Here is a 24,413-nt window from a genome sequence, read left to right as displayed (position 1 = left end):
GCTCCAGCTTTTGTCAGCTCTGCCAGGGGAGATTTCTGACCTGCTTTATACATGGGCTGTAAGATGAGCTGGGTTGTAGGCATCAGTTTGTGCTTGTTAAAGGATCCACAGATACACAAGTGCTGAGTTTGGTTGTTACAAAGCAGCATGGATGGGAATCACAGCCTCTCACTCAGTGGACAGTGGAAGGTCACTAATTGGAGCCACCAACCCAAAGATGGGTCAAGGCCTCATCACTTCTGGCTGGTTTGGTGCCATGGGGGAAGGACTTCTCATGGCTTCTTACTGAGACAGGAGTCCTTGGCAAAGTCAATGATGGTGCTTGAACCTGGAGTTGTCTACACCAACCCCCAGTGAGAAGTGTCTGTACACCATCAACACCATCAGAAGAGCAGCAGCTTCAGGTTGGGGTGACTCCCCCCCCCTCTGCTGAAACTGGCTTATAAAGCCCATAGATGGGATTGGCTTTGGCCAGGAGGTCCCTGCACAAAGAACTCCTCATTCTGGATGTCTGGGACATCCAGACTCTGTGGTGTGTGATAACATAAAGAAAAAGCCCCAGGCTGCAGCCCACCCCCCAGTCACACAGACGAGTGCTGTTTACAGTGGCTCCTTCACAGGAATTCTGGATTTCAGTCCTGTGCTATATTTAGGCTGTGAAACTACTGATATTTTTTAGGTCGTTGGCCTTTGACATGCAAGTGTATTTTCTGAGAGGAAAAATTTCTGCCCTTGTCTAAGTGGTGGGAAAATACAACCCCCAGAAATGTTAATTTTTCTAAAACTGGAGCCAGGAGTTAGGAACTGACAAGGGGAGTTTACATTACAAATACAGTCTGTTGGCAGAGACAAATGTTTAAGGCAGCCCTGTGTTGAGGACCCCTTGTCTGGGTTAGCAGGACTCAGCTGGCTCCTGAGGCTTAGGGCGTCCTGAATATTTACATTTCAGCTTTTACCATAAGAGGAAAAAGAGCTGTTAAGAGCTGATTATCTTGGGACTGAGAGGAAAGAGGTTGAAAATGAAACAGAGTTCTTTATTGAAACGTATTTTTTTAGCATTTAGAAACAACAAGAGAAAAAAATCCCACTTCCAGATTCCTGGTCTGAGTGTGTTACAGTGTGTTTTCCAAGGGGAAAAGATGTCTGTGCAAATGGTTGGAATGAAAGAATCCTTTTGTAGGAGGTTATGACTGAAAAATTATGGGAATGTTTGTGATATGATATAATAGTGGCAATTAAGAGACATTTCAGATGATGAATGCCTGAGAATATGCAATACACTGAACTTCCCAGAACCTCTTTTCTAAGATGAAAAGTGACCCTGTTCTCACTTTAATTAGAAATTATCCAGCCCCTGTGCTGGTTATTTTCCTTCCTTCTTTCTTACCTCCCCATCCTGGGGGCTGCTCTGGTAGAATTTTTCTGGTGCAAACCTCTCTCCATTTCCACTCTGGATTTGCAGGGGACTGATCACTGATCACCTGAGGTTTTGTAAAGCTCAGCTCAGCCACGGGCATTGCTGATACTCAAAGTTGTTGTCTCAGCTGTGGCTACATACACCAGAACCTGCCTGTCCCTAGGCTCCTGTGGCTATGGGGCTCTAATGAGTACTAAAAAACATTAAAAAAAAAAAAAAAGAAAGAAAAAAAGCAGAGGTCAACCTAAGTACAGTAACTTACAGTAATGCTCAACCAGGTCTCCATCATCAGCTGCCTCTTAACCAGCATAGGAGCAACCTTACAAATGTGTTAAACCCCCAAGCATGCAAAGGTTGAGCTTGGGCCCCATGGAAATGTAGCAAAGATGGTTTGTGATGGCTGTAAAACCCACATTCCTGCACTCCCCACCACCCTGAGCTCTGCCAGATCCTCTGGAGCCCCAGCAGCCCCAACTTCAGCAGCTCAGTGACCACTGGAGGCAGTGAGGAATGGCACGCAATGGGGTTTTGCAAGTTTTGCAATGCTGCAGACATGGAGTGGCTCCTGCCAGGTGCTGGACAGACACTAATCCCTGATCAGGGTGCCAGATGGAAGTTCACAGTGTGGAGGAATTTGACCTTGGATAACTTTTTGTATTTGAGACTTAGCACTGGTTGTCATGTGGAGCTCTTCCCCAGGAGCTGGGGGGAGAGCACCAGCCCCAAACTGTGCTTTATCAGCTGTTTTGGAGTCCTTGGTGGACTCACATGGTCAAAAAAAAAAAAACAAAAAAAAACCCTCCCAAACTGAAAGGAGAGGATGGAAAAAAGGATGGGTTTGAAATCCCATGACAATTTTCCTCCAGCTTGGCCCCATAAGCTTCCAGTTTAGGAAAACAACAACTCTGTGCTGTGAGCCCACGTGAACACAAGCAGTGCAGGGGAGGTTTAAATTGAATGTTATGGGTCAATCAAAAGGACTGTGCACCAGAAATGGCTCTTTATATGAACTTCAGGAGTAATTAATGTGCAAATGTTGATAAAAAACTGGCTGTAGCCACTTGTGAGTGTCAAAGATACACAGGGTCAATATCCTCCTCAATCCAAGTTGGGAGGGATGGAAGGAAGGAAGGAAGGAGAATCAGGACATACCCCATCCTAATCACCCTCCAAAGACCTGGATGTCATTCAAAGCCTGTGTTCTGATCATATTTTGCTATCACATGAGAATCATCTTTCAAATGGATAATTTGGGCTTGCTTTTTCCCAAAGCTCCCATGCCCAAGAGCAACTATTTTTCTCTAAACAATTGGATGCTGGCAGTTGGATGTGAATTGAGTCTCTGCAAGAGTGCAGAGGGTTCTTGGCAGCATCTCAGATGCATCAACAAACACAGTTAAGGCAGGATGGCATCAATGGCACTTGTCAGCTCCACCTTTACTCCAGGTGGCATCATTTCCAAAAGAAATGGCATCCATCTCACAAAGCCTTTGGTGGAGCAACAAAGGCATATTTCAAACAGAGAAGGAAAATGCAGAGTTTTCCCATGGTCATCTTATTTTATGCAAGAGAAGAAACACATGGAAGCCTGATGGGAGTGGACCTGTTCTAGGGCTACTCTGAGCCATATATTCAGGATGGATTTCTCTTTGAGGGAGATGGGGTTGAATCAAACAAAAACTCTTCAGGCAAAACTCCCCACTGGTTTCAATTAATTCAGAGGATTGAATTGCTCATAAATGTCTCTCTGAGGAAGGCAAAGCTCTTTATCAAAAGCAGGTTCCTGGGGTCCCATTACAGAGCATTTTGTACCAACTGCAACAGCTGAAGCTGGATGACCCAAGCTGCTGGGCACTCTGTCCTGATCCCTGCCTACCTTCCTGAGGGATTCCAGCATTTTCCACCCAGGCTTTGGATAGCATATATTTAATCAGAACAACATGACTGAGCTCAACCTCAAAGGACTGTGGGGTTTTAATACTTTGGGTTTAGCAGTCTCAACTCTTTCTGATGTCAGCACAAAGGGGTAGGCATCTCCAGGGAAATCTCCAGATTTCCCATCTCAGAAAGAACCAGCATAGATGACATGCCTAATTTTTGATAATTAAAGGGACATGGGATGCATCCCATCTCATGTTTCAAGACACTGAGCAGTAAATAGCTAAGCCTAGGAAGAAGAGGTTCAGACCTGGCTTCTGCAAACCTAGGGGACCAAACAGCATTTCCCTTGCCTTGCTGGTAGATGCATTTCTGTTATACATAGGGTGAGCTGCTGGAGATCCTCTCAGCTGAGAGATTTTGTATTCCTTGTGGAGAGCACAGTTTCCATCCCTTGAAGCCAAAAGCAAAGACAGGGTCAGAAACACCCAAGTCACTGGTTATGGACTTCAAGAGAACTTTGGGACAGATTCAAAACCACCCCAGGCTAGAAAAAATTCAGCATTACTTGTGTTTGTTCCCTGGACAGTGGCCAAAATAAGCTTCATTGGCAATCCTAACTCATTTATTAGTGGGATAGTATTAACACCATGAAAGCCTTTGTCCATGTTCATTACCAGAGCAGCCAGACTCTTCTCTCATGAACAGACTACTTCTGGAAACTGAATGTTTTTCAGAGGGAAGCAGGTTGGAAAAATCCAAATGTCAGCAAAGCAATGCCAAGTACTCATACTCCTCTTTTAAGAGGCCACTGTATTTCTTGAACAACAACAAAAAAAGCCCAGTCATGAATCTTGATCACTCAATTTCTTCCTACCATCCCTAAAAGTTCATGTTAAGATAGATAGGAAGATCAATGTGTGTATAAAGTCTACCAAATTTTCTAGCACAAGAGGACAATTTGGTACAGCACTAGGAAAGCACTGCCCTGGTGTGCTTGTGAATCAGTAGTGAGCATGGGGCCCTGCCTGGTTCATCTCTACATTAGCTTTGATGGGTAACACGAAAGCCCCTGGGGTGATTTAATGGTTCAGGTTCAACTATTGCCCAGCAGACCTCTGGTGACTGTCCCTGCCCTCCAGAAAATTCCTCTGGCTCTTTCCCTGACCCACAGCTACCTTGGGGTAGTGGGAGATGACACCCCACAAGCTGCCAAGGGGACTATGTGTTGGTGACTGTCTAGGAAACAAAAGGGTTAGAGCCCCACACACTACAGATGTGAAAGCTCTTGAGCTCCTTTGACATGACTTTTATCTTGAATCCTTTGCCCTGGGAAAGACACCTAAGTAGCCCCTTGGCTTTACCTGAACCAGGTTGCCCTGGGCAGGATGATTTGGCATCCCCCTGAGTAGGGATAAGGACCCATGTCATACAGTCATGGAACCACAGAATTGTTTGGGTTGCCACAAACCATAAAAATCACCAAGTTACAACCCCCCTGCCACAGGCAGGGACACTTCCCACTAGACCAGGTTGCTCCAAACCCTATCCAGCCTGGCCTTTAACACTTCCAGGAATGGTGCAGCCACAACTTCCCTGTGCAGGCTGTGCCAGTGTCTCACCACCTTCACAGTAAAGAGTTTCTTTGTAATATCTAATCTAAACCTACCCTCTTTCAGTTTGAAACCATTTCCCCTCATCCTATCACTCCATGCCCTTGTGAAAGTCTTTCTCCAGCTTTCCTGCAGACTCTTCAGGTACTGGAAGGCTACTATAAGGTCTCCGTGGTGCTTTTCCCTTCTTAGGAATTTCTTCCTAATATCTAATCTAAATCTATTCTCTTTCAGCTTTAAATCATTACACCTCATCCTAGCTGGGTTTTTGCAGCATTAACATTTTGACCTCTCTCCACTTCCATCAATGCTGCGTGGGTCTGCACTAGGGCTGGTGGGTGCAGCACAGATTCTGCCAGACTGCCCCAGCCCTTGCCAGCTCTAGAAAGGCAGGGGAAGTCTGTATCAAATGCTGGCAGCAATTTTACACTGTGTCATAAAAAGACTTGGGAATGGGAACTCATTGAACACCTCTTATGCTTTGTGTATAGATGCCTTGAGTAGAAACGGAGTGGGGTTCCTCCACAAGCTGATTTTTTTTTCCCCTTGCCTGTTTGCATGCATTTTCTGGCACAGATGAATTTTTAACGTTTGCATTTTTTATTCCCCTCCCTGCTTGTCTAAGCCCCTTTGCTTCTGCCTGTAATGAAGATGGGGGAAGAAACTCTGCAAGCCAAAAGGTCCCCAGTGGCTTTTGGAAACATGTGAGGCTCATTAGCCCTTTCTGCCACTCTGGGGCTTTCGAGTGGAGTTTTTTTCCACTCTGTGGCTTTTTTTTTTTCTTCTTTTCATTTTTTTAATATTTTTTTTTAAACTTTTAAATTTCTGTCTGTTGCTGTTGTGTTTTTTTTTAGAGGGAAGCAGTTCAAGACTCATAAATGCTTAAATATGTAGCAATAAAGTTTGAGAAGTCTCTGGGGCAGCTCCGGAGCCTGCGGACTAGCTCAGCAGAGTGCCAGGGAGAAAAGTCATAGTTGCCTCCCACTAAAAGTGGGAATTAGGCAGGCTGCTAGCTTGGAAGGGCCTGACCCATTTATGATACCCTGCAGTTTGCCTTTGGGCTGCCCAAAACTTCCTGAACACCAGCTGGGGCATCACAGTGCTCCAAGGGCAGAGCAGTCATCAGCAAAGAGCCCTGCCAGCCAAATGCTGGGGGTGGCACTGGTACCCACATCCACCACTGTCCTTATCAGGAGATAACAGGACTTATCAGGATAACAGAAGATCAACAATCCCACTGAAAAACCTTCTGCCCCAAACCAGAAGAAAAAGGATCTGGATTCGCTGACTTTGAGGGAGTCAGAAATGGCTCCAGCTACAACCTGAGACATGAATAAGGTCCCGTGCTCTCTATTTTAGCTAGTTAGCTAAAGCAAATTTTTTTTTGTTCTTTTTTCCTGCCCACCCAACACTCCCACATGCCTAATTCCCCGTTTCCTCAGCCTTCATCATGCTGGAGCTTGCTAGATTAATGGGAAATGCTGATACGCCAGGCCTGAAAGGAAAGCAAAGAGCTGGTTGTGTTTGAATTTCACATTAATCTACTTGGTGATGAAGCTATAAATCAAAACCTGGAAGTTTTACCAATCTGAGATGATGTGTTTGACATTTCAGCCCTTTCCTTCCTCCCTCTTGCCTGACATTGATTTGCACAGCCTTTTACAGCAGCAGGGCAGGCTTGCAAAATACCACTTTTGCTCCTGAATCCCTAATTGCTCTTAGAGATAATGGCTTCAAGGCAAGCAGGGTGAGGAATGGTGCTGAAGCAAGAAAGGATTTCCCCTATTGCTCCTTTATGAGGAGGAAGACCACACTCCTTCTAGGGCACATGGGGTTGCAGGGATGTCTCAGAGCCCACTGCAAGGTGGATAACAGCCTGTGCCTTTATCCATGCAATACCCAGCAGGCTACCAGCAATCCCCCAAGGGAATGGAAGAGAAACCACAAACCCCTTCAGCTCAGTCCCCCAGTGCCCATGTCAGCAGGGTGAAAAACCTTTAGCACCCAGCAGCTGGGCATCATGTGGGAAATGCACCTCAGATGCATTCTCCCCAGGGGAAATAAAATTGCAGGATCTGGAAAATAAGAGGAATGAAGTAGCTGAACATCAGGCCTGAGGAGGATGGGGTTTGGGAACTCATATGGCTGATATCTGCATGTACATAGATACAAAACCAGCTTCTAGCCTGCAATACCTGCCAGCTCTGGCCCAAGAGAAGTGACAGGGTGTTAAAACACTGCAAAAGCACCCTCAGTACTAAGGGGCCAGGAGTTATGGGTGACTTTTATAGCTGAAGGACAGTAGTGAGCTGGAATCTGAGCTGTGATTCTGACTTGCAGGAGCTGGAGGCTTCCACCTCCATCCCAGCAACCTCCATCCCAGGGCTGGGGGTGCCGAGAGCCCCCAGATTTCCTTATCCCATCATGAGATCTTGTGTTCTGAATTGTTTTCCTGCTATTGCTCCTTGAGACTTTCGACTTCTGCCCGAATGGCCAAAGCTCTCTTCTCTTCCTTGTTTTAAGTTAACATCCAGCCCCTAAATTCTACAGCCCCCCATTACAGCTGGATATGAGAAGCAATCCAAGAAGAACATGGACCTGTTGGAGAAAGGGCAGAGGAAGGCCACAAAGATGATCAGAAGGCTGGAACACCTCTCCTATGGAGACAGAGGGAGTTGGGGTTGTTCAGTTTGGAGAAGGCTCTAGGGAAAATTTAGGGCACCTTCCAGTACCTGAAGGGGCTACAGGAAAGCTGGAGAGGGACTTTTTACAAGGCCATGGAGTGATAGGACAAGGGGTAATGGCCTTAAACTGGAAAAGGGTAGATTTAGGTTAGACATTAGGAATAAATTCTTCACTATGAGGGTGGTGAGACACTGGCACAGGTTGCCCAGGGGAGCTGTGGCTGCCCCATCCCTGGAAGTGTTCAAGGCCAGGTTGGATGGGGTCTTGAGTAACTTGGTCTAATCAGAACTAGATTAGGGGCTGGAACTAGAGGATCTTTAAGGTCCTGCCAAACCTAAACTGTTCTGCAGTTTCATGAATCTATGAGGTATTGAAGATAATTCTTCACTTGTGTCTGTAGCTTGAAGTGAGTAATTTTGTCTGTCTCCACCTCAGTTTCTACAGAAGCAAAATAAGCAGGATATTACTTAACCATCTTTCCAAGAACTTGGTGGATAAGAAGTAGTGTATGAGACGTACACAGCACTACTCTGCACAGTGTCTGAGGAATTAAATGTCTGTGATTGGTATTACAGCTCCTTGAGAGACTGCTCTGCACCCAGAGGTCTGCCTCTGACTTGCTAGGAGCAGTTGGTGGGACTTCAAACAGACAGAAATAAACACATTTTAGCTGAAGATGTAGGTCCTGGCCTGCCTAATGTTCTTTGACACCGTGCAGACACAGCCAGGAAACCAAAACATTTGTTGATGGCTTTGGAGATTAAATAAATAGTGAAATATCTTCAGGATGTTAAACTGCAGAACTGACTCCCTATCCCATAATAAACCAGCCCTCCCACAGCACTTATGGAAATGCATTTCCACAAAACTGGGCACTGGGTGAGTTCACAGGGCCAGATTTTTAGTAGGTCAGAGCAGTCAGACATCTTCTGGGCATGGGTAAAAATACACACAACAGCTCTGTGGCATCTCACTCTGAAAGCCTCAGCTCAGGAAGTTTATTATTTACTTATCTCTCTCTTTTTTTTTTTTTTTTTTTTTTTTTTTTTTTTATATGCGTTTCAATCATGCAGTCAGAAAGCCATGTGGGGGAACACTAAACACAGTTAAAATAGAGCAAATGTTCATAGCAATTAAAATATAGTAACTGGTGAATATTAGTCCCATGGAAAAGAAAGGAAGGCAAATGGTTTGTTCATACTCTGCAGACAAAAGTATCTCTGGGAATCTCAGTGGACCTGCAGCAAGCTTGAGCTGTTGGGAAGAGAAGTATCACCTGGGACAGATGATGGCACCTTGCTTCAGGGTACCAAAAGCCTCTAGTGCTTGGATGTCACGAGTATCACAGCATCACTTACAGACAATGAGAAATGGAATTACTCAGTATCTCTGAAAGTCAAGTCCAGTTTGGACAGCAAGAAAGAAGGCAAAATTTTTTTTTTGTTCTATAACAACTGCTTTTCAGAGGGAAATCTCTGAGCAAATCCAGACTTCTGAGTATTGTGTTGATTTGGATTTGATGACTGAAGTCTCAAGAGGGATGGAATCCTGACCACCACAGCCAGCATCACCCCTAAATTGCTGTTCTATTTACCTCTGCTAATGCATTGCTGCTGGCTTTGCAAGAGCCAAAAAATTAAAGTCTCCACTTGTCAGAAATAAGGGGAATACACTGACTGTGTTGATGCCTGAAGCTCCTTTTCTTTCCCATTGCATTGGCAGTAAATCTGGACTGTGCCCTCTGTACAGTATTAGTCTAGGGAAAAGATACAAAAAAATTCTCCAAGTTGGTGTCATACCTGGGGAACCCAAATCTTGGCTGATGGTTCAAACAAGGAATTCACCCAGTGATGGGTGAACAGCAGTGTGTGTGGGGGGTAAGCAGCTGCAGTCCCCCAAGTTAGTTTCTGCAATAGTGAGCCAGCAAATGACTCAAGAATCACAGATGTGATTAACCCAAAGTAAAAAAACAAAACATAAAGGAAATAAATATATACTTTTTTTTTTTTTTGAGTATGAAACAGTTTTCCTTGATTATACAAAGTTGACTAATGTTTCTTTTTAGGGGTGTTTCAGTTCTGGTACCATGCAGCTTTCCTCTCAAGAAGCAGGAAAAACAGGGATTAATAGATTAATCTAATTATATATGAATACATTACAGCAACAAAACTAGCATGATCAAGAGCTTATTCCCTCACCTAAATAAGAAATAGTGGAAGAAGTCTCTGTCTCTGGGAAGTAATTAATCAGGCTTTCTGTCCAAGCAATATTGTACTAAAATACCCTGTCAGCCTTTAAATTGGAGGATGCTGGATTAAAATATGTACATGCAGAGTTAGCTATCAGCTCCCACTGGCCACTAATAACACCTCTGCTGCTGGCTCTCTGCTGCGGTGAGCTCTGAGCTGCCTTTCCCAAGCAAATCTCCACCCAGCAGCAACTCTCCTGGTACCTGACCCATCATTTCATGCCCTCTCCAAGGAACTGTAAGATCATGGGCTTAGACAAATTGAGTGATGTGGTTTTAATGAGCTTTTGCAGTTGTTCACTGCCTCTGTCTGAGAAACAGGCAACTGCTCAAGGCCACCCTGCTCATTGGGATGGGTGTTCCTGTCCTACTTCCCTGGTGGCTCCAGCCAAGGGGGAAAACAGGATAACATGCTAGAAATGTGCTATAATGCCATGGGGGATGGCTGAAGACGTGCAATGGAAAAAAGTGAACTTCTGTATGTGCTCAGTGCTCACAAGGGTGTAAAACTGTTAAAAGGCCACCCCTCCCCCAGGAGTCATCCCAGGCAACATCATCCCCAGTGTGCAGGCTGGGACAGGCTGTTTGTCATCAGAACCTGGGCACATCTGAAACCTAACTCCTTAGTTTTTCAGGGTGGTTTTACTTCAGTGGAGGCTGAAGAGTATTCAGTGCTGAGCCTGCTTGCTTCCCCCTCTTCTTCCCCAGGCCCATGTGAGCTAATTGGCCTCAAGTTCAGGCTCCTAAAACAGACTGCAGAGGGGATGGGGCAGCCCCACACCATAGGCAGCCTCTGTACAGGCTGATCTGCAGGTTCTGGGTACCAGCCAAGACCAAACCAGGCAGCCCAGGGAGGACAGCCTGGTTGACTTTGAGCCATCACTCTGGGACTTCTCATGGGGGTTTCAAAGCTGTGCCCTGGGGCCACCAGGGCAAGCAATAGAACAAGGGGTCCTTCTGGGTTATGGGTTTCTGTTAATGGCTGTGGGCATCTGCTAGGACAAACCAATACTTAAAATAAACAATCTGCCCACCTCTGCTGAACTCCAAAGGCAGCCATAAAACCTATTCCTGAAGTCTGCTGAAACCAGAACATGATTTGAAGCTGCTTCAATGTTTGCTGAAATTACTAAGAGCCTTTCCTTTGTCTCCCTCTAAACAACACACACAGTTTCTACAGCCTTTTAATCTGGCTTCTTCTCTATAATTTGGCTTCACGCATGAAGACTTCCAAAGCACAGGAAAAGGAAAATACCAAGCAAATAGGAGTAGCAGAAAATGCCTCTTCCAAATGCAAACACCCATCAGGCAGTCCAGCATCCAGCCAAACCTCTGAAGCTGATAAACCTTGTGATGGGTTTGTCCCTGCAGCACAATATACACCCTCAGCTGTCTAAGGCTGATTTAAAAAACAGGTGAGCTGGTTACTAGCTGGTGTACAGTGCCATTTCAACCTGGGCTCACCCTATGGACTGGAATGAGTTGCTATTCAGAGTGGTAGCCAGTTCTAGTGCCTTTGCTGTGATGTTCAAGTTATTTAACCCAGTTTTGCCAGTCTCAGAGATATACACAGTTTATCAAAGCTGTTTTGTCATACTTCAAGCTGCAAACAGTGTCACTCCACAGAGAAGCCAGCTGACCAAGCCCCAGACCTCTCTATACCACATGGAACACACAACCAAGTAAAACAAATGTTTTTGACATTGAGATGCCTCAGATTTTGCAGGACGGAGCACTCAGAAGTATTGCACAAGTCTAGCAGGGGTAGTTAGTGTTACTGTCGTTTAAAACCCACCACGTCTGCCCATTCTCCACAGGTTATGTGTCTTTAGGTGTCCTTTCCTCCAGGTAAGATATAAATAACTTCTGTGCAGCCACAGGGGCAGCTCGAGGACGCAGCAGAGCCAAGGTTGGCTGTATTTCTGAGTCTAAAGCTCAAGGAAAGGGGATAGAGCAGGGTAGCCCTTAATTTGCATTCACTTGTCCCCCTCTGCTCTGTGAAGAGAATTTGGACCTGTAATCAGCCACGGGAGACCCCACCACTATCCTTAAAAGCTGCCTTTCTGCTCCCAAACCTCCCCTGCTCCTGGAGCCTCCTCTGCTGCATCGCCTGTGGTGGGACCCGTGGTGGGACCCGTGGTGGCTGGCAGGAAAAGGACAGAACCCTGTGTGACTCTCTGGGGGGTTTCCCCTCTGCAGCACTGGAGTTCAGGGGTCTGGCCTGGTGTTTTGTAACCCTACCTGATAAACGGCTCTGGAAATGCACCATGGCTTCAGCATGAGCTGCAGGACCCTCAGGTTTCCAAAGCGACAAGTCCTCAGAGCCCGGGACGTCAGGCTCCACACCAGGCTGTCCCAGCTGTAGAGCAGATCCTCAAAGCCAAAGAGCACAGCAGCCATGCCAGCTCCTTCTCTGAAACACCCCGGGCTCCGTGATCAGCTAATCCCAAGGTGCCTTAGGAACTGGAAGGTTAAAAAGTCACTGCAATTTCCATCAAAGGAGGCGAAGGAAAAGAAAGGAAAAAAAAACCCAAAAACCAAACAAACCCCAAACCACCAAACCAAACCCGACAACAAAAACCAGCAGCCAAAATAAACAGTTTGGGGATGTGTCCCTCTCCCTTCGCACACGCCCTTCAGGATGTGGTTTCTCCCTCCGTGTATCTTCCCAAAGCAAGTTCTGCTGCACCAACGGATGAGCAGGGAAGAGGTAAAAATACCTCCTCTGACTTAAGAAGGCTACTGCACATCCCTCTCAAAGGGCTTCTTGGTTACACTGCATCACTTCCCAGCACTCCGCTGCAGAACCAAGAAGGAAACTCAGATCCAAAGTCATCACTGTGCAAGTTCAGTCCTGGGACTCCATCCAGAGGGAGGAAAAAAGCTGCTCACTCTCCCTCTGCCAACATTCCCAAGACATTCCAGTATTTGGCTTAACTCTTTCAAACACTCCCAAAGAACAGCTGGGAAGAAATCTTTGCCACATGCAACATTTCATCCTTTTGTTTCCTGTGCTGGCTGGACATTGCACACTTACACGCTGGTCCTTTTTCCACCCAACCATCTGTTCTGGAACCTTTATATATTTTGGCCTCAGGAGGGTACCTACTCTTTGTAGGAGACTTAGGCAACAATATGCAATACACCTTATTTGCCCAAGGGGTGGTGACTTGGAAAGCTGTCTGGATTAAAAATAATACTCATTTCAAATCAGTCTGATTCAGTTGGTGTGGACATGTTTTTAACCCAGACTGAACTGGTATTCATCAGAGTTGGTCAATCTGAACAAGCTCAGGGGGGATACAATAAAGTTTTCTACTCCCAAGCTGGATGCCAAAACACCCTTTTTTATTCTACTGATGCAAAGATCCACTTCTGGCATTTCTTCCTAAAATAGATGTTGAGAAGAGGTAAGTTCCCCAGCCATTTGCTCCCAGGACAAGAGCAGCTTTTTTGGGTGGAGATTTCAATGCTGTCAACATATCTGATGAAGTGAGCTGAGGGAACTGGTCCAGTGAGGCTAAAAATACATCATCAGCAAGAGGGCTTTGCAGGTCAGTCAAAGAACCACAAAATCCATGCAGTTAAATTGCAACAGAATTTCTAACTAAATCCCAAGAGTGCTCCTTCTACCTATGGGCTAAAGTTTAATAACCAAGTGGGGAAGCTGAGGCAGGAGTTTTGTTACGAAAGGCACAGTGCAAGCCAGTGCCCTTGGAGAGTATTGCTTGTCAGTGTTATTTTTCACTTGTTTCACCCTCCCTTCAGAGGAATGTGCACAAAAAGGCAGTGGGAATTAGAGGGAGCAGATGGGAATCAGAGTGCCTACATGGAGACCCTTCTGAGAAGCTACTTTTTAGAGGGGTAGACAGGACAACCCCACTTGGAGCTGAAGTCAGGAAGAACCTTAATGCCTTGAGCACCTAAAGCTGGCTTGGCAGAGCTGAAAAACCATAATTTCCCAAAAGCCTCGATGTCTTCTCTAATTCGACTCCCTGGGAGGGGAAGGAGCAGGAAAATTAATGTCTGGTTGATTTTCTTCAGCTCTGTCCCACTCTGACCCCATTCATAATTCGGTCTTTGAGGATTGGAGGGCACAAAGTGAGCAGTGCGTCACGATGGCAGCACAAGGATGCTCATCAGCTTTTTGACAAGGCAGGTGGAGGGCCAGGAAAATGCAGCTGCAAAATTCATGTTCTCAGCCTAATTGCTTCTTCAGGACATCGTTTTTATAGTGGCATCATAAAACGCAGTAATAAAATCGTAATAATACTTCCTTCAAACTTGTTAGAAGCTATTCATTTTGCAAAATATAGATTTCTTTCCTCCTCCCCCTGTCACTGTTTATCTGTTTTCTTGGTGTCCAGCCTTTGCTGCTAATATCCCTGTGCTCATCAGCTCCCAGTTATTTCTTTGCCTGTCTGTAAACTAGGCAACACATTGCTTCCATTAGCAAGGATGGAGACAAGGGACCATAAATATCTCCATTATAAAACCTCATTTGGAAGAAAGGTTTTTTGGGTTTTTTTTACAACTTGACTAGACAATATTTGCTCCAGGCTACAAGCCTGGTGTATAAGATCTCAGCCTAGGAGCACAAGAGAGGAAAAGAAAGAAATGTGTTTGATAAAGGAAAACAGAGGGGGAAAAGAAACCATAGCAAGTGATTGCTCTGGGATGTGACCTAACCCCTTTGGTATTCTGTGAAGGGGGAGAGGAGGGGAAATGGAGGATATGCCACAGTTTTAAAATTAGCTGCTCCACATGTGCATCCAGTCTTTCCATATGCTCAAAAGGAGACTTTCGTCCCCCAGTCCCAACTCAGTAATTACTCAACAGATGAGGGCAGCTCTGAAGGAGCCTTTTTACTTGGCTGATGACATAATCAGACTTTCTGAAAACAGTTCCCCTACATATTTATTTAACTGATATACTGGAGAAGTCTCCTTAGGAGTCACTTGAGTCTCTAGGAGGCCCGGTGAGCATTTCAGTGTGTAGATTTATCCTCACGATTACAGCAGACTATTTTGTTTCCTGTGGAGGTTATCCTGCTGATTAGACACATACTATTTTTTGAGGGGGTAAAAGCTGCCTGAATACAGATTACCCATCCCACCTCACTTCCAAGGGAATTGCAGCACTGGAGGTTTCTCAGGCAGACAGACCATCCCCTCAAGAGCCAAGGGATTCACCACCAAAGGTGTTATTTCCCAAGTAGACACCATAGAAGGTTCTTGGACTTATACAAAAGAGATGGAAAAGGTCATTGCTACAGTGAATGGCTTAAGAGAGGAGAAAAAATTACTGAGAATCAGCAACTTGTCTCTTCTGCTGGTGTACACTTGGAGTAATTCCTGTATAATCATCTTACATTTCTGTGAAACATACCAAACCTCACCTTCACTCAGGTCAATTAGGAAGAAAAAAAGCCCTTTGCACTCTACATAGATCTATAGACATCTGCTGGTCTTTTCAAGACAGCCTCTCTAATTATGCACTGATTATTTCCCACTGTCTGAGAAAATGTCAGGCAAAATATTTACTGTGCAGCCTCCCACGTTTTACTGACAGTCCAAAGGCTGTTGCTAGGGCATAAAAATAGCTTCTTACTGCCCATGAAAATAAAATAAAATAAAAAAACCCAACCAAACAACAAACCCCAACCCCTTTGGGCTGCAGTGTTGTCCCATGGCACTGCCACCAAAAGGCTAGGGGTGGACTTCCCAACCCAACCCAACTCCAGCAGAGAGCTTCTCCTCACCACAGACCCTGCAGATTGCTGCCTGCACTGATGGAGGTCGACAGACGGGTCCATGTTTTGCCTTTAGGCAGTCTGTATGTTCCAGTCTCAGAAGGAGGAGTTCAGCATCTTTCTTCAGCATGCTCTTGAGTAAATCCCTACCCACAACTTTCAGATGGGTGTGGATGTCTTTGGGCATGTTCAAAGACAGGCATGTTTCCTTTGAGCTTGCTGTAGACATACCAGAAACATCACGTTTCCACTCAACATATGGCCCCAACGGTCCCTGCAGCTCCAGCCCAATGTGGTCTTTTAGGTCTTATTTCAAATCCATTACCCTTTTTGATCTTTATTTCTCTATAATGTTAAGAGGATTAATGTTGTTAGAACTTCATGTCTAAAGTTCCCTTTCATGTTGCAGCCTCATGCTTTCTTGTGTTGGAGATGCTTTTTCAAGATGTTTAACTGGTTACATTTTCCTCCTCATGCCTTAATAGCACATAATTTTCTTGGCTGATATGATGGCAGCAGTTAGAGATCACCTACTGCCAAATGACTGAACACATGGAGAAAGAGCCACCTTCCTTCCTTCCTTCCTTCCTTCCTGGCCACACAGAGCCAGAGCCCTCCCTGGGGACTTTACAGAAGTGACCTCCCTGTAACTGCATTGGAGCACAAACTGCCAAGATTTCCAGATGGATGCTGGGTACCATCTCAACTTCAGAACCTGAGCTCTGGAGTTCCCAAATCTCACCCCAATCAAGGTGGTCTTATCCCTCATCCCTCATGCTGATCCATTTGGGCTTCTCTATCTTTTCCCTGGCAAGGGGTCTCACTGCCACTCAAGTGCAAAGACTGCATATTATTGGCTTTATTTCTTGTATGTTTGCCAGGTTTTTTGCTTTGTATAATGAAAGGTTTGAGGGAAGGGTTTTAAAAGCTCCTGGGAATGGCCTTTGAGTTGAGGAAGCAAATCCTCAGACTTCAAGGGCTACGTTAGACAACATACATGTTCTAGGCAAAGGAAACTCACCTGAATTTAAAAGAATGAAAATAAAGAATAGATGCCTCATCTGGGTGTGCTAAGTGCTTTGTTCAGTGAAAGGTCTGTTGACCCTAGAACCAGTTTGGATTGCTAAAAGATTGTGAATTCAGTCTGTCTGCACCACAAAACCTGGAAAATGCTCATGCCTGAACATTCACAGACTTGTAGAGGAGGCACTAACAGCCCTGGCTCACCTCTGGAGCTGTAGGTAAAGATGTTGTTCTAGGAGGTATCTCCCAAAATATCTGCTGCCTTGTGAAGATGTTATAGCTGTGCCTGCATTGCTTCAGTTACCTTCTAACTCTCAGCCATCACACACCACCAAAGCCACAGATATAAAGAGCTTCCATCCATCACCCCCTGGTCTGCCACCACTGACAGCTCTAAACCTCCCCTGCAGAGAAAATTCAAGAAACTGAAGACTTCTCTGCCAGTTACATTTTAGGATGAGTATCACGAGTCAGAAATCCTGGCCAATTTCCTCTGGATGTTCTCACGAGCCCATATGGCCTAAAATGTTCCATAATGAAATGAACTGCTGCTTCACAGTAATAACTGAAGGAAAATTTACTATTCCAGTCATCCACCTCGATCATAACATTTCTAAAGCTCTTTGAAAATGTATAGTGCTCTGGTAGTGCTGAGTACTATGGTAATGCCAACAGCAGCTCCTTCTGTGTACAGATGTAAGTGTCCTCACTTAGAGAGGGTTTTACTGATGGAGACAGGAGAGTATGTCACATCCTCCAATCAAATGCATTTCATTTCCTAAAGTAAGCTGTGTTAGCAATTTAAAACGGTTTAAAAGTAGGTGAATCCTATAAAGATGGGCTTGCAGTTGTCCCTAATATCCCACCAGCTAAAGTGATTTTCACTTCTACTACGCAGAAACGTGGAAGAGATTGGGCAGAGATTTGCTATTCAATCCTCTTTCTCTGAGACCACTGTGGTGAATGAGCCTGCAGGAGAGGATGTAGGTCAGGACAATGTATTAAGTAAATAGTGCAGAAAGTGAATGGCGAGATCTTAAATGCGATTATTCACTTTGGAAACCCAAGCTTATGATTAACTCTGATCCCACTGGGGACTGTAACGTCCTGTGACCAGGGTGTCCAATCAAAGCAGCACACACTCACATGTGCCCATTGCCCCAGGGTTTATCATCACTTCACTCTCTGGTATTAAGTGGAGAAATGCTCGGGAGAATTATTTTTGGCCAGAAGAAAAGAGGAAAAAAATCACAGCCTGCTTAGCAGGAAGGTATGAACAGAGGGCAACATAAAGCTCATCCAGCAGCTGAGCTGTTTTCCTTCCATGGCATTTGTCTGTGTCTAAAGCAGCCTCTGGCAAGGCTCAGTAGCGAAGCAATGTGAACCTGAGACAAAACTGTGTTGGTGTTCATCAGGTGGGCACTGAATCTCAGACTGTGGATCGAAATCAGCTGACTATTCACAGAAGGAATCATGCACTTGTTCAGTAACACTCCTCGTTTCCAGCTTTTGATTATTCCTTTGGCAACCAGAGCAAGGATTTGCTTTATGGGAGGTTTCCCTGTACCCCTGTGTTTGTGTCATTTGGCATTATATGTTTAGCTCCTGCTTCCCACCTTTTATCAGAAGGCAATGGCCAAGCTGTGCAAATGGCCTTGGCTTGGAGGACACATTGCTTCACACTGCAGGTGTCTCTTAACTGGCACTGTTTGCTTGGGAGAGAGGACAAATCTGGTGGCTCATAAAAAGCCAGTCTGAAGATTTGCCCTATGGCAAGATGGGTACTTTAATGAAGGGCAGCCTTGCTGGCTCTGCAAAACATGCCATGATACAGAATAAATGGCCCATTCCAGAAGAACATTTGCTTCCATCGTATCCTGCTGATGTATTTAAGGAGTCTGTCTGATTCAGACCCAGTGGTAACACTCACTGCATTCAATGACTAATACAAAGTCCTTTCTGTTCACAGACAAGAGCTGAGCATTTCATTAAAAAAGGAGGAGGGCAAAGGGAACATATTTTAGAAAATCAGTGGTCCAGATTTCTCATGTTTGATCTTGCTTATGGGTTGGAAAGCCTGATCCTGCCTAAGCTAAAGCCAAGCTATTAATTTTATTCTGAACCTCCTTATAAATTATCGTTACAAATAAATGCTGGTCTTGTTGGTTAAGATGTAATTGCCATTGGACAGAGAGGAAAGATATAATACAAGCAGGTCAAATATAACCCTCAGAGTAGAAATGAGGAGGAATCTGGTCATATTCCAGAAAAGTCATCAGTTTCCTGAGCAACATCAGACGAGTCACATAACTTTATGGGTCTCCATTTCCTCAGTAGATTAATTCACTGACATTTGTCAGATGCGATGAAATCTCAGGGGAACTGTTTTACATTAAAAAGTAAATATGTGTTCAGCCTGCTAGAAAGCTAGCTGGTCATATTCCACAGGAATTATGCAGCAAAAAGCAGAAATACTTAAGATACCGTGGATCGATAAGGTACCCTCTGTGTTGAAAGCTCCTATACTATTAAAATGAGCGTGACTATGGGTGAATAAATGTTCCCTGAGATGAAGAGTGGTTATTTATAGCCCTGCTCCCTGTGGCAGTAGTGCTGTGTACATCCAGGCAATGCTAAATGCATGGAGGGAGGGTGCTGTGGAGGAAGGTGATGGCTCTGTTGACTCTGGGTTAGTGAGGTCCCAGATGGACCCATGCGGAGCTGTTAACACCACAAAAAGCACCACTTGAACACTCGATAGCGGCACCTGTACTGGGGTGACTCCTGTGGGGTGGTTTGGTTGTTCCTATTGCTGCAGCACAATTAATCAGCAGATGGGAAACTCGGGAGTCAACATAGGGGGATTACTGCACTGCAGCAGATCTTCACACTGAGAACATCTCCCCAGCTGGGACCAGTTAGACCTTCTCAGTGGAGCATAAGAATTGACCTCTACCCTGTTTGCTCCCAAAACACAGACTCCTGTGGCACGTGCTAATGGAAAATCTCCATTTGCATTGCAGGACAGCACTGGATCCATGCCATCTACAGTGCTAATGCATGCACAGTTGACAGAAGATGATAACTTGTACTTCGGCTTCTGCTCACCTTAAAACCCTGTACAAACATCAGCTGCTGTTGCCTCACCATGCACTGAGAGATTTGTAGTACTGAGCTGCTACCAGAGCTGTGGATAAACAGGGACAAGAGGACAGAAGTGGTTGGCAGGCCTGGCTTTCCCTTCCTCTGACTGTTTTCTATAGCTACTATTACACCCACATTCCCAGCAGCATACCCAGACAGGGTGCTGAGTTTCAGGAGGTATAAATAGTAGCCCAGACTCCATCTGCAGAGGTGGAGAGCAGTTAATCAAACTCCCTCATGCTCTGCCTTCCAACCTGATGATTTGCAATGTGGAATCCAAACTCCCTTTCTCGTGTGTCTGCACATACCTCCCGAAAAGAGGAGAAAACGGATCAGAAGCTGCTGGGTTGAAGCAGCAAGTCAGTCACTTCATTGTCTCTATGGACAGCAGACCAAAGCTGTTCAAAAGCTAAAACAAAGAGGATTTACACTCTTCATTTAGAAATTTATGACTCATTCCCATTTTGGCTGTTAGAAGGGGATGTCATTTCCCCTGCCCCCAAAACATCTATGTCATAAAAATTAAAACCCATAAGCTCTTTGCTGCCCTTATCTTGATGTACAAAGAATTCAAATGTTCACTGTTGCTATCTGGAGCTTGATTTCCTGTTATTAAGAAGGACATCCTAGTATTTAACAACATGAGATTTTTATTTTTTTCCCCTTCTTCAAGCCAGGCAGAATGTCTAATGGTTCTGGGATTTGTTTCCTGCTTGTAATTAAGTAGGTCACAGCTGCAAAGCAAGAGAACAAGGAAATATTCAGATCACACAAAGCCAAGAATGATTAAATCATTTGCAGCTGAAGGATATGGCAGATTTTCTTTTTTCAAAAAGAAGTCTCAAGTCTAAGGAAAACAAATATAGGAACTTTTAAGAGAATGATGAACTTGGAAGCTCTGCCCAAGTGCCACTGAAGCTTAGGAAAAAAGAGTGATCAAAACCCAGCTAACGTTCACAAATTGAATAGCTTTATGTAGTTGAAATAAACTCACTTCTTCCTTGCTTGGGGCCATATATTCTATCCATGCAATTCTCTTTGAACCACATGCCCTCATTTCTTCTGGGCAGTTCCCATCAGGCTCTCTGTGCCTCTCTGAAATACCATGCAATGTCCTCTCCTGTAGGTCCCTCACAGCACACACCCTGGGCAACTCCAGATGCAGCCCAGCCACAGCACCAGATCTCCCCAGACATGAAGCTCCCATGGGACTGAAGGTCTTTTGATCTGCACTCATGGCTCTTGGTGGTATATTGCCCTGATTTGTCTCCCACTCCACCTCTCTTTAGGACAGCAAGTTCTCCTTGGTCCCTGCAGAATGGCTCTCACCCCAGAGAGAAGTGCTGGCAATGCATGGTTCATACACAAGGGGATGAAGAAAAACCTCTGAAGTGCCTTGACAGTGGGGTAGGAACCTCAGTCCCAGACAAGCCTCACAGGCAAAGCCATGCCAGAACCTTGCAAAGCCAGGAAAAACTTCCTTTACAGAGCTGAGGTGCCTCGTCTGTGTCATCCAAGCACTTCAAGACAAAGTTGGTCTGGACTGACCTCGTTTGGGTTATTGCAGGATTCAGGAGGAGCATAAATGGACTTTATATTTCTGTTATGATGCTTGTGCCTAGGGTTTGGTATAAACACCCCTCCAAGATACTGCTCAGACAAAAAGAGGGGACAGAGAGCAACAAGGCCACCACTCACCTTTCCTACGGTGCCTGTGATCACTCTGCTCCATCATGAAGAAGAAATGAAAGAGGGTACTCAGCTATGAAAACATCCCAAATATGTGGCTGCCTTGGTCTAAAGAGCAATGTAGACTTGTCCCAAATGCATCACAGATGTAACAATGGGCCCCTTATTCCGTGCAGTGAGAGAAACAATCTTTGGGATTTATGTCTGAAGCCCACTAAAATCAGCAGTGGATGGGGCAGTGGTCCAGTCAGACCAGAATAACTGTCTTGGCAGGGAACACCCTCTGTGAATCTGTTTGATTTCTGTATGGGGTGTTTGGTTTTGCCAGAAGACTGATTAAGATATAGGCAGGATAACAAGAATGAAAGCATAGTGCTGCTTCTATGAAAATGTGATGGGGAGAGACACAAATCTCAGCAATTATGAATTGGTGATGAGCTCATGTTTACTCAAGCTCTGACTGGGAAATTGTCATGGGAAAGAAAAGCCCACGTAGACAATATTTTTGTCTCTGTCCCTGTCTGACCGGACATGGTCAGTTCATTCCAGGATAAGAGAATGTGGACCTTTTCATCCTGGTATTTCTTGGCTTCACAAGCTTGGAACTGGGAGGGAGAGATGGTCAATGCCTCCCTGATGGGCAACTGTTAGGAAACACAAACAACTGAGGGTTTCTTGGAGGCCTGGGGAATCTGAGGCCAGTCCTGCAGCCTCTCCTAGCAAAGCACTGACTTCACGGGACTGGGGCTGTGTGCCAGAGTGTGGTGACACATATCCTGGGCTGCAGAAGATACCTGATCCTTCTTCAAGTGATTCAGGGAATCTGGATTTGTGGGTTTCCACTTGGAATTTCTTTAAAAGGTGCTGATTTTCAGACATGCTTTTGGTCCTTTCCCTCAAGCAGAGGACTCCTGGAGAAGGGAAGGTGCTGACTGCAGAGACACCACCAGAGCTGGGCTCTGTGAGCATGTCCAGATACCTCACTGCATCTCTTGGCCTTTGCAGGAAAAAATTCGTGCTGCCTACACCCTTGTCCTGAATCTTTCAGCAATTTCCCTTCCAGTCTAGGGCAGATAACAGCATCTGTGGATTAGTATAAAACAAAGCTCAGGAATGAAAAGTTTTCAAAATGCTGCTGCAACCCAGGGTCTGGCCAGCACCACAGAGTCTGCTGTGACTGATTATGAGGGAAAAGGGCTGGATCATCTGCTGGCATCATCCTGCTTATCTTTCCCCTGATACCATCCTCCAGAAGCTGGAGGGTGGCCCCGAGGCCACTTTAACCGCTCTCCAGTGACTAATTGGATGCCTTGGAATGCACTAACATAACTGTGCTTTTAAAAATCAACGTCCTCTGGTTTTATAGCTCTTCTTGGCTAGGTTCCCACTGACTGTAACTGAAGCAAATCCTCTCTCATCTGCAGGAAGTGGCCACCATTGGTGCGTTTGAAAGTTTACAGGAGGACACGCGATGGCTCCGCTAAGGAGAAGTCCAGGGTGGAAAAAGGAAACTTGCCAACATTTCAGAGTGGAAATTATGAAAATTAGAAATCCTCCTCCCAGTCCCTAGTGGGGTTTGCAAGCACAAGCTGGGTAGAGAGATGCTGGAGAGGGAGGAAGGGGATGTGGATGTGCGCTTCCAGCTAATGGGACCCCTAAAGTTTGACCTGCTTCAAACCCCCCAGATTTGCAGGTGTCAGCAGTTCACCTTGGCTTTCACCCTGCAAGCATCTTGGATGCCAAATAAGAACAGCACTGCCTGGGTCTTGCAGAGGTCTGGAGAGGATCAGTGTCTGTAGAGCCTTTTGTAGTATATAAAGACTGATGTATTATAAGGAATAATTTTAAATTGTGACCTAGGATTGCCAAGCTTCCCTCTTGCAATAGCCCATCCATCACATTAGCTTTGACAGGTCATTTCTTGGATGGTATTTTTGAAAACTGGGAACTCTGCACTCAGGCAGCAGTAACAGCTCTGACCTTGGCTCTTGGGAAAAGGGAACCTGTGGAACATTTGCAACTTATTTTTCTTGGTGGTCTGTGAAAATCTGGACTCTTAATGAGGAAAAACTACCTGTAGGGTTTTAATGTTGCTCCTCATCCTCTTACTGCTGATGCATCCAAATTGATTAAGGGAAGACTGAAAGACAGAAAGTCACCTGTTGCCATCCTCATTCAGCTTCCTAAGATGCTCCAAAGCAGCACTGATACTATTACAACCCATGCAAGACAAGCTTTGTAGTTAGAGGCATACCATGGCTACTGAGTGTACAGCAAAAGGATTATTAAAAGCAAGATGTTGGAGAGATTTTTTTGTAGTGCTGTGAAGAAGGAATAGAAGGAAATGTGGACATTACCTCTCTGAAGAGTGGTACTGTCTCATTGATCAACGTGATCAGGGGAGTGCACTAATCCTGTGCTCTTCCCCTGAGCACCTGACAGTGCTGTTACCCAGCCAGCTCTCAGCATCCCTTTCAGATGCAGTAAATAAAGGCATTTATGCAGAAAAACTGATGAGGGATACATATTGCTTTGAATGTCAGGCTGTATCTGTCCTGCAGTGAAAGAGAGGCATTTGGAGAAGGTGCCAATACAGGATCCCATTCCTTTCCTATCTCCCCAGCTGTCCTGTACCCAAGTGAGGAATCTGGCATATTATCAAGCCACCAGTCACAAAGCTACACTATGCATTTTCTACTGTCTACTTCTGGTGCTCTGCACCTCCAGTCTGCAAGTATGTAAAGGTGGAAGACTAAATCAGAAGATGGCCATGGGGCTGTCTGCCAGAGCAGGTTCAGACATTCCCTCAGGTTCTCTGAACACACATGTCTTCAGAAGTAACAGTGAACCCCATGAGCACCCCAAAACAGACTCAAACATCCCTTAGTTCCAACATGAATGAACTTTGCTGCTCTCATAACTGTGAAATGGATTTATATCTTCTCTAAAGTGGGCTGCAGCCCA

At 45.2% G+C, this 24,413-nt stretch overlaps 1 protein-coding gene across 7 annotated transcripts in view; it reads right to left on the bottom strand.

The window, feature by feature from the left end:
- Positions 1 to 24,413, bottom strand: part of FRMD4A (FERM domain containing 4A) — a 367,278-nt gene that overhangs the window by 172,856 nt on the left and 170,009 nt on the right. For 2 of the 7 annotated variants that reach the window (XM_071734076.1, XM_071734077.1), the window contains exon 1: positions 12,083 to 12,642. The exons of the other annotated variants lie outside the window; for them this stretch is intronic. In XM_071734076.1, coding sequence (XP_071590177.1) covers positions 12,083 to 12,241 — 159 coding nt within the window. In that variant the 5' untranslated portion in view covers positions 12,242 to 12,642. Of the gene's footprint in view, positions 1 to 12,082; positions 12,643 to 24,413 lie in introns of those variants that run through there. 7 annotated transcript variants of the gene reach the window in all.

The sequence above is a fragment of the Heliangelus exortis genome, chromosome 1, assembly GCF_036169615.1.
Source record: "Heliangelus exortis chromosome 1, bHelExo1.hap1, whole genome shotgun sequence".
Classification (NCBI taxonomy): domain Eukaryota; kingdom Metazoa; phylum Chordata; class Aves; order Apodiformes; family Trochilidae; genus Heliangelus; species Heliangelus exortis.
Note: the sequence above shows the minus strand (reverse complement) of the source record. Positions and strands in the feature narration are given on the sequence as shown.